General features: G+C 46.0%; 1 protein-coding gene and 1 long non-coding RNA gene across 6 annotated transcripts in view; one reads left to right on the top strand and one right to left on the bottom strand.

The window, feature by feature from the left end:
- Positions 1-111: 111 nt before the first annotated feature.
- Positions 112-2,242, top strand: LOC308477308. Its single transcript, XR_013986471.1, has 2 exons — positions 112-387; positions 1,751-2,242. It is a non-coding gene; the product is annotated as an uncharacterized lncRNA (long non-coding RNA).
- Positions 1,990-10,231, bottom strand: part of LOC308477131 (WASH complex subunit 2-like) — a 44,406-nt gene continuing 36,164 nt past the window's right edge. For 4 of the 5 annotated variants that reach the window (XM_081005428.1, XM_081005425.1, XM_081005426.1 and 1 more), the window contains 7 exons: positions 10,032-10,133; positions 8,652-8,756; positions 7,273-7,335; positions 6,698-6,889; positions 5,481-6,089; positions 3,801-3,975; positions 1,990-2,417 (listed from right to left, as the gene is read on the bottom strand). In XM_081005428.1, coding sequence (XP_080861554.1) covers positions 2,278-2,417; positions 3,801-3,975; positions 5,481-6,089; positions 6,698-6,889; positions 7,273-7,335; positions 8,652-8,756; positions 10,032-10,133 — 1,386 coding nt within the window. In that variant the 3' untranslated portion in view covers positions 1,990-2,277. The remainder of the gene's footprint in view (positions 2,418-3,800; positions 3,976-5,480; positions 6,090-6,697; positions 6,890-7,272; positions 7,336-8,651; positions 8,757-10,031; positions 10,134-10,231) is intronic. The other variant, XM_081005427.1, reaches the window with a different exon arrangement.

Genomic DNA, 10,231 nt, shown 5'->3' with positions numbered 1-10,231 from the left:
CTGCCGTTAGCCGCACTCACTCACTCACTCACTCCCGCCCCCGCCCGCCCCCTCCCCTCACAACGCGGCGCGCAGCCCGCCTCCTCCCTCGTCCGCCCACCGGGCCTTTGTGACGCGGCCAGGCGGGCTCCGGGCCAAGCCGCCCAGAGGTCTCCGCCCCCCCGAGCGCCGCCGCCCAATCGCCGGGCGCTCCCGCGGCTGGCAAAGAGCGGGGGGCGGGACTTCCCGCCGACGCCGGGGCGCTGTTGGTCGTTAACGGAGCGTGGGAGGGACCCCGGATGTTGGGACCCGCGTTGCCCTTAGCAACGCGCGCTCGGCGCTTCCGCAAGGCCCGCAAGAGCTGCCGGGAAATGTAGTTTCGTGGTAGCCGAGTCCTAGTTAAAGAAGGTGGACTACTCGAGTCTGGCATTTCAGTAACTAGGAGGGAGACATGCGGTCAGGACAATGGGGTAGCGCCTATCACAAAATCAACGCCAAAAAGATAAGCTCTCAGGTTTGCTTCCACCCTTGGGAGTCTTAAGAACAGGCACAGGCAACCTTCCGCCCTCCAGATGTTTTGGCCTACAACTCCCATGATCCCTAGCTAACAGGCCCACTGGTCAGGGATGCTGGGAATTGTAGCCCCAAAACATCTGGAGGGCCAAAGGTTGCCTATGCCTGCTTAAGCATATTGTGAGACAGGAAATAAGCTGCCATCTGTCTGGAGAGACAATGGAGTGCGCCTCTGGGGGTGAACTGCTGCCCAGACACACTGTGCATGGGGGTCCTGGGCTGCCCAGATGACATGCCTCACTGATGTGATCCAAAAGAAAGCAGAGCAATACGTTTGGCACCAGCTTGGCTGCGGGAGTTGCTGGAAGGAGGCGTACGAGATGCCTCCTTCCACTCTGGATTTGTGTAGGACCTTGTTGTTGTTGTTGTTGAGTCGTTTAGTCATGTCTGACTCTTCGTGACCCCATGGAGCAGAGCACGCCAGGCACTTCTGTCTTCCACTGCCTCCCGCAGTTTAGTCAAACTCATGCTGGTAGCTTCAAGAACACTGTCCAACCATCTCATCCTCTGTCATCCCCTTCTCCTTGTGCCCTCCATCTTTCCCAACAGCAGGGTCTTTTCCAGGGAATCTTCTCTTCTCATGAGGTGGCCAAAGTATTGGGAGTCTCAGCTTCAGGATCTGTCCTTCCAGTGAGCACTCAGGGCTGATTTCCTTAAGAATGAATAGGTTTGATCTTCTTGCAGTCCATGGGACTCTCAAGAGTCTCCTCCAGCACCATAATTCAAAAGCATCCATTCTTCGGCAATCTGCCTTCTTTATGGTCCAGCTCTCACTTCCATGCATCACTACTGGGAAAACCATAGCTTTTACTATACGGACCTTTGTTGGCAAGGTGTAGGACCTTACTTAGCCTTTAGAGTTTGGATTTGATATCCTGCCTTTCACTCCCTTTTAAGGAGTCTCAAAGCGGCTAACATTCTCCTTTTCCCTTCCTCCCCCACAACAAACACTCTGTGAGGTGAGTGGGGCTGAGAGACTTCAAAGAAGTGTGACTGGCCCAAGGTCACCCAGCAGCTGCATGTGGAGGAGCGGAGACGCGAACCCGGTTCCCCAGATTACAAGACTACCGCTCTTAACCACTACACTACACCACACCACACTACACCACACTTTACTCTTCCCAAAGATAGCCTTTCTCCTAGATGAGCTACCTTTCCAGGTTGACAAGCCCCATCTGCCCCTCCTTTCTCTCTGCAGCATGTGCAGAAACCACCTTGACTGTTGGACTGACTCTTTGAGGGTTTGAGACCCACTGGCTACCCCCATCAAGTTTAGCCAGCCATTCGAAGCCACATCCTGGCAGCATCCAAGAGCCACAGGTGAGAGCTGAGTGCATGGTGGGGACCCAAGGTGCAACCCAGAAGGAGCATGTGTCCCCCACCAGAGGTCCTACCCCTCTCCCCTAACACGCCATACACAAAAACTGGTTTTACAAATTGTATTTATCAATATCAGATTTATTTTGACAGTTCTGATTAATAAAATCTATACTCTGTACAAAAGATTACATTAGCAGGTCAATGTATAAGCTACTGAACTGGAACAGAAGTGCTACAGGGTACTGAAATTATTTTTGGAACACTATGTTTCTTTTGATGCCCTGGAAGGAGAAATATTTAGATGCGAGCCTGAACAGCTCCGTCATACCAGGAGTTTAATCGGAAAGCAAGGGAATTAGTACTGGGCAGGATAAGAGTGCTACAGAAGAGTCAACGGCTACATTTTCATTGACCTTCAAATACATTGAGCGGGTCTTCAAATGTACTTGATGTTCTGATTTCGGATTTAGTTCCTGAAGCTGCCTGAAAGGACTGGGCCTTCTTGATGGTTGTCTTGGATTGACTACTAGGTGAGAAGATATCATCTAAATACACACACACACACACACAGAGAGAGAGAGAGAGAGAGAGAGAGAGAGAGAGAGAATGGGAAATGGAAATACACAATTACTGCCAATGGTAAAAAAAAGCTACATTTGGCTGAGAATGTTGTCTGTGTGCAAGTTGCCAATGACTTCTAAAGTTTTGCCAAATTGATATTGCTGGCTTCCATTTTAAAAGGGAGACAGACACTACTAGGTTTGTGTGTTTTGTCACTTTCCACCACCACCCTTTTCCGCCCATTGCTGAATTGTTTTAAAGGCAATGGTCATGGAAAAGTCCCAGCTCCTGCTCAGATTATCTCAGACTCAAAAATTACATGACCTGCCTCAAGTATTAACTAGACAATATTCTGTCTCTTGCCATTTTAATGATCTTGAAAGATACTCATCAGTGCACATTACATGGGAAGATAGTAATCTTTTCCTATTAAAAGGCGGAACTTTAGTTTCCATAAGATTCTTGTTCCTTGAAACAACTGCCGTTTCTCCCATCCTGTCCCTTAGGCCTTAAACTGCCTTCCAGATAGTCTCTATGGAATTTCACCCTTATTTACGTCAAATCCCTCCTCAAAACTCACAAAGCCTTTAGACCATTCCAGATGTAATTTCCTACTGTAACTAAATGTGTAGCAGAAATAATTGCATCATATTTGCCCATTTAGTTTTGTCTCCATTTGCTTCTCTATTTTCTATTTTTGGATAGTGTCTCTAGCTATATAAAAAACAACAAAATATCAAGTATGTACATATTTGCTGTATTTATTTTTTTCTGCCATCCTAACTATGTATACCCCCAAACCTCTAGAGAACGAGAAGGAAATTATTACGGTTCAAATGGAGTTGTGAATGTCAAATAATAGGTTTTGTGACTGGTGTGAATTTAACCGGATACAAAACAAGGTTAGTAGCTATTGCCCGGGAAGCAACACTGAACCTGCTCATGGAATTTAGTGGGTCAGTAATGACAGATACAGGAGCTGCTGTGCCAAAAGCGTTTGAGCCAAGTACTGACATACTTTGGATGTTTCACATTTTAGTCTATTCTGTAAACACTGTTAACACCAAAACTTTGTTGGAAGTAACAGAGCATTTGAAAACACAGCACCCCTCTGCCGTGTATTAACAAAAAACACACTTTCACATTATGCAGGCTTTTCAAAATGCAAATATAGCATCATCTGGGATGGGGACTGATTATTGGGATAGCTACAGACAAGCAGTGGGAATTTTCTTACAATGGGAGGATATCCTTTCAATGCAAACTGCTCATTCAGAGGAGATAATAAATTTTCTCTACCCTATGAAAACCACCACTTGGCACTTGTAACCATATTACAGACCTAATTGCTTACATTAACTCCTTACCTATCTCCTCATCAAATATAGATTTAGATTCCATCTTCTTTTTGGCACTCCTTTCTTTTGGTTTTACTGCAAGATCAGCAAAGATGTCAACGTCATCATCAAACAGGTTCACTTCCAGCTCTTTTGATTTTGCTTTGACAGGCGGCTTAAGAGCTTCTGATGCAAATATATCATCCTTGAATAAAAGAAGAGAAGTTTCAGTATAGGACAAGTTTGTGTAGCCACATTTCCCTACTCTCGCTACTTGGAGGCTGGTAATTCAGAATACAGCTGCTCTCATTCTGCCTGGTTTGGGGTTGGAGGCAATGAGTATTACCAGTTTTTCTTTTGTAGTGCCTGTGCCACTTCTTCAATTTTCAAATGTACCTTGGGACCCAATAAGGTTGGAGTCCCCTGCTATAGGCAATCATGGTATTTATCAAATTTCTATCCCACCCCTCCTTGCTTAATAATCCTAGGGCAGATCACAAGTCACAACACAACAACTCATACACAACAATTCAATTCTAAAATCGCAAAAACTGCAGTAAAAAGACATAAAACATCAATATATAGATATATTTTAAAAATCCTTAAATGTTCACAGTACAGCAGGCAATTAACTGGCAACTGGCCTCATCAACTGAGCCCACCCCCCCCCCAAAAAAAAATTCTGGGCAAAGAGGCATATCTTCAGCTGGTGCTGAAGGTAAAATGTGCGTAGCTCCTTTGCAGTGAGATTTGCAAAGTGTACCTATCTTTCTCTGGCATCAACACATTTCTATCAACATGAGCAAGTGACTTCTTTATATGCTACACAGCAAGGTTTTTTAAAAATAAATAAAAAAGAAGTGTGATGTGAGTTGGCAATGTTTCTTTTTGTTGTATTTGAAAAATAATTCCAAAATTTAAAAGTGGGAGTTTTCAGGCTACCTCTGTGCGCGATACCTGACACGGATGCCAGTGGTACAACATAGAATCTAGCCAAGTTAAATTCTCTTCCCTGCTACTCCAGTAACACATAAAGCAGCCCATTAATAACTTCTGCCGAATGTGTAAGAATTTTAAAGCACACTACACATCACAACAAAATCTACATAAATGCTTGATAGATAATTAAAGCAACTGCCTCTTCACTGAGATCATCCAGTGGAGGGGAAAAATGGAAATGAACTGGGTGAATTGTACTCAGGATTTGCCAAAGTATCATCGTGTTTCAAAGGCTGGCCCAGGAAAGAAAACCCACAGAGACCAGGTAAAAGGAGGAGACTGGCAATGAAGAAGTTAAACATGCCTATGTTTCCTACACCTTTCCAGAGTTAATCAAGATTTCCAAATCACAACATAACCACCTCCCCATTCTACAATATGACATCACACCCTCGTGCTATCTAATTTTCAGAGGAATTTATGCAGTGGACTGTAAGTCCATGCTTACAGAGTTGCTGAGCCAGGAACAGGGAGGCTGTGGTCTTCCCTATGTTGTCTGACTCCAACTCCCATTGGCCCCAACAAGGCCAATGGTCAGGAATGACGGGGAAATGGAGCTCAACATCTGGAAGATGCACATTTCCCATCCCTGTGCTAAGCAAAAGTAGCAGAGCACAAAAGAAGCCATATCCAGGCCTGAAGGAACAAGATTCCAACATTCACATACTGGCAGGTCTCTTCCAACTCTAAAATTCTATGTTTCTATATTACCTCAAAAATATCTGGGACGGAAGGATCCTGGACTAACTGAGGAATGGGTTTTGGATCTTTCCTCTTCACAGTTTTTTTACTGGTGGCAAAGAGATCATCTTCATCCTCCAAGAATGGAGTTGGGTCGGGTTTCTTTGAGGGCTTTTCAGCCTGGAAGAGGCCTTCACTATTTGCACCATCCAATGCCAATGGAACAGACAAACCTTCCCCACCTTTAGGGACCTGGCTCATGAGGCTTTCCGTTTCCACCTTTGCCTTTGGTCTCGTGGTCACTTTAGATGCTATGCTGTCAGCAAAAATATCATTTGACTCAAAGAGATCATGCACATTAGGCTGGGCTGCTGATTTTGAGCCAGGGCTACCAGCTGCCTCGTGAAGCTGCTCACTGCTGTTGGTTGGTAGAGGCGATTGAGATTCTTCAGTGTTTTCCTTCCTATGCAGTTTTACGTCGGAGGGATGCAATGTGGCTGGTGGCACAGAGCTTTCTTTGAAGAGAGGCGGGGATGGATCCTCAGCAATGTTCATGTCATTCGAGTTATCCCCTTGAGCAGCCAATCGCCTGGCACTTCTGGTAGGTGGCCTTCGTTTCCCAGTCACCTTGATTCTGCCCTGCAATAACAATGAAGCCAAGGTGACAACAGGACACAAAATGAGAAACAAGTAAACTTACCATATTTTTCGCTCTATAGGATGCACCCGACCATAGGGCGCACCTTGTTTTAGAGGGGGAGAACAAGAAAAAAAAATTCTGCCCCTCTCTGCTCAGCGCCCCTTCAGCGAAGCGGCAGGAGAAACGGAGCCCCTTCCATTTCTCCTCCCGCTTGGCTGAAGGGGTGCTACGCAGCCCTCTCTGCTGAAGCCGGGAGAGTCTTGCTCTCCCGGCTTCAGCAAAAGGAACCCGAAGCCTGCGGAGCGCATCGGGAACTCGCACTGCACTCCAAAGGCTTCAGGCGGCTATCCCTGAAGCCTGGAAAGCGAGAGGGGTCGGTGCGCACCAACCCCTCTTGCACTCCAGGCTTCAGCGAAAGCAACGCGAAGCCTCCGGAGACTTTGCGTTGCTATCGCTGAAGCCAAGGAACCTGCATTTGCTCCATAGGACGCACACACATTTCCCCTTAATTTTTGAAGGGGAAAAAGTGCGTCTTATAAAGCGAAAAATACGGTACATTCCAAATAGCATCAAGGATGCTGCTGCATGAAGTATTACAAAGTTATACCTTGTTGGCATTTTGCAGTGTGTCTGCTTGCATGGGATCATCAAAGCTGACTCCCATCTCCTTATTACTTCCTACAGAAGAGGCTGTTTCAACATGCTGTACGCCATGAGGTTCATGAATCGGAGTCTTCGGATACAATGAAGGTGGCTTCGCACTGGGCAGCAAAACTGCTGGATTAATATCCAAGCTTGCCTTAGAAAGGGATGGAGAGGCCATTGTTAATGGGAGCAGTAGATAAGGAAAATATAAATGTGAAATCCAAGAAAAATAAAATCACCAAGAGCATTTCCACATTTGACAAAGATCAGGAAAAACAAGAATAGTGCATGCGCACAGAAGGACATGCCCTCTCACCCTTTCCCCCTCAGCTTAGGAATTTTAGTCCTGTCCAGAGACATGTCTTTCCCAAAAGGAAAAAAAGCACATCCTGTGAAACATGCATTTACAGAAAGCAGATGTTGCATTCACAAGAAAGGACTGAAGCCGGAAGTGGGGAAAAAAGAATTTTACTGTGGAAGAACCACAGTTAGCAGGAAAAGTACACTGAAAGCTAAAATGCCAGTAAAATAAATTACTTGTAATTTTCCAATCCTAGATGAGGACTCTCTATGTTTACTTGCACCAAGGCCAGTGGATTTCTGTATAAAAATTACATTAGATATACATTAATCCAAGTGAATAAAAGTAATGCACTCAGTATTTTACAGGAGCATCTCAGAAGCAGTATGATAGCCCAGAAAGTATGGTTGTCGCCGCCCGCCCCCGCCTGAGCCCTTACTGCAACAGCGCAGGGTTGCCTGCAGCCTATGGGCCTCATTAGATTCAATAGGGGGAGGCCTGAATTTAGCCCACAATGCCATTTCCCCGAAGGCCATACGGCATCAGGTGTGAGACAGGAAAATACATGGTTGAAAAGGAACAATCTTGAAAATGTGCTCTTGGCTGTTCCTTGACATGTGGGTGACAGATTCACTGTCTTCTAAATTTGGCATGAAATGTAACCCCAACTGGGAACTTAAAAGCCCCACTTTGATCTTCCTTTGCAGCACAGCGTGACTTCAAGCCATGCTGGAAAGGAAATGTAAGTGACATAACACTGTGGCACCATGTGATTTGAGAGGTCGGAAGGCCCACTCAGCTGCCAACATAGTCTGCTGGGAGTGAAGAACTAAGGAGCCAGCCCTCCAGCAAAATCCTGTTCCCCACCCTTGCCTTAGTGACTAGGTGAAGAAGGGTGGAGAAAGGGCAGGATCATAGCTGTCAACTTACAGATTTGAAAATAAGGGACCAGCAGCCTCAAAAATAAGGGATCAGCAGCCAAATTAAGGGATTTCCCCAGCACAGCTATGTTCAACTTCTGAGCCCCTTCGAGCCAAAGGCAGAAAGCCCAGCCAGCAGCCAAACGAAGCCTCAAGCGGTGGTTCCCACAGCGCAGCAACCCAGCAAAGGGGATGCAGCAAGGAAAACCACCGTCACCTCTCCGCTGGGAAGCGCTGAGCAAAGGCGAGTCCCTAGGCAACGTGGCCGATTTGATCAGCACAAGGCATGCAAGCTCCACCCCCCCAGTTTTTCTTAAACTCCTTATTGGGTGAGCAACACAGCCAAGCAACACATGTTGGAGCCTCCCTCCTCTCTGGCCGGCAGGGAGGGAGGGAGAGGAGCTGCTTCCTTTGAAACCCGGGAAATTTAAGGGACATCATCAATAAGGGACAGCAGTGGGAAACGGCGCTGGGATAAGGGAGTTTCCCGCCAAATAAGGGACGGTTGACAGCTATGGGCAGGATGCCAGGAGGCAGTTAAAGGAACAATGAGAATATCTATGTAGATTGCAAAGAGAATATCTATGTAGATATTTGAGTGTCTTATGTGCTTGCTTAGATAGAAAATGGGGGTAGTTCAGGAACTGCATTTAGGAACAAGCTCTCGAAGCTCTCTAAAATTGGAACTTACAAACCTCAGTGGCCTTTAAGTTTGATTCTTCTCGTTTGGCGTTTTTATTACTTTCCGGAACTTCACTATCCTCTTCCAAAGAGGAGATTACTGTTTTCTTCTCTGCTACCTTCCAAAAAGTAAAATAAAGAAGCGTAAGTGAACAAGAAGAGGAATACCCTAAATTCTGCACACTTATATATATTTTCCCATCTTAAAAATTAAGACTAAGATGGGGGTGGGGAGAGGCAATTTGCACTGGGTCTGCAGTGCATGGGGGATGGTTAATTCTCCCCTCCTGTGCTGGAACCTGTTCGGATTAGGCAACTTTCAAAAGCAGAAAAGAACAACAAAGATAATGTGAGGAGCCTGGGATATTCCTTTTCCTGTGCCACATCTAGCACAAGTGTGGAACTCGGAAAAGCTGCTGTGGAGAGCTGTTGGCTGCAATGACTGGCTGGTGAGGGTTTAAAACAAAAAACAAGAGGAGGAAGAAGACTCTTGGGCTGCTTCGTCCTAAAAAGTACAGTACAGCCAACCCCCATTAAATGAAAGTATGAGGCATTTGTCTCATCTCTTCCCTGTTTTCAGGAGAATTTCCTTGTTCAAAAAGAGCTGAGCTGAAAAAATCAGTCTAGCTCTGGTCCCAAACATAGCTGTCAATTTACAGATTTGAAAATAAGGGACCAGCAGCCTCGAAAATAAGGGATCAGCAGCCAAAATAAGGGATTTTCCAAGCACAGGTATGTTCAACTTCTGAGCACCTCCAAGCCAAAGGCAGAAAGCCCAGCCAGTAGCCAAATGAAGCCTCAAGCGGTGGTTCCCACAGTGCAGAAACCCAGCAAAGGGGATGCAGCAAGGAAAACCACCGTCACCTCTCCGCTGGGAAGCGCTGAGCAAAGGCGAGTCCCCAGGCAATGCAGCCGATTTGATCGGCACAAGGCATGCAAGCTCCCCCCCCCCCCAGTTGTTCTTAGACTCCTTATTGGGTGAGCAATGCAGCCAAGCAACACAGTTGGAGCCTCCCTCCTCCCTGGGCGGCAGGGAGGGAGGGAGAGAGCTGCTTCCTTTGAAACCCGGGAAATTTAAGGGACATCATCAATACGGGACAGCAGCGGGACACAGCGCTGGGATAAGGGACTTTCCTGCCAAATAAGGGACGGTTGACAGCTATGGTCCCAAATCTTCTTTCCACAAAAAGTGAGTCAAAAATCTAAATCCTGCAACACTGAGTAAGAACACTACTTGCATGAACAGTGCATCTGCCCAATTTGCTTAATTTATGTGGCTGCAGAAGAGAGTTTTTTTAAGCCGTAACATTCCATGTGATTAATATGCAAGGCAACGGGCAACTTTGCTCTGTGCATTACTGCTCCTCAAATTCTCAGGACAAAATGGCAAGTACCAAGGGCTTTGCTTTAGAAGGGCTGAATAGACCATCATCACCATCATCATCAGCTCCAAACAGCCCTCCTTCAGATGGAAGTTTTACCCTGGGCTTTGGAACCTGAAATTAATAATGGAAATAAATCAGTCTCTTATAAGTAAAATAAAACAAAATACAGAACAGTAGAGGCAGATTTTTTGTGTGTGTGGTTCTAGACT

The sequence above is a fragment of the Podarcis pityusensis genome (genome assembly GCF_964106645.2).
Source record: "Podarcis pityusensis genome assembly, chromosome: 5".
Lineage (NCBI taxonomy): Eukaryota > Metazoa > Chordata > Lepidosauria > Squamata > Lacertidae > Podarcis > Podarcis pityusensis.
Note: the sequence above shows the minus strand (reverse complement) of the source record. Positions and strands in the feature narration are given on the sequence as shown.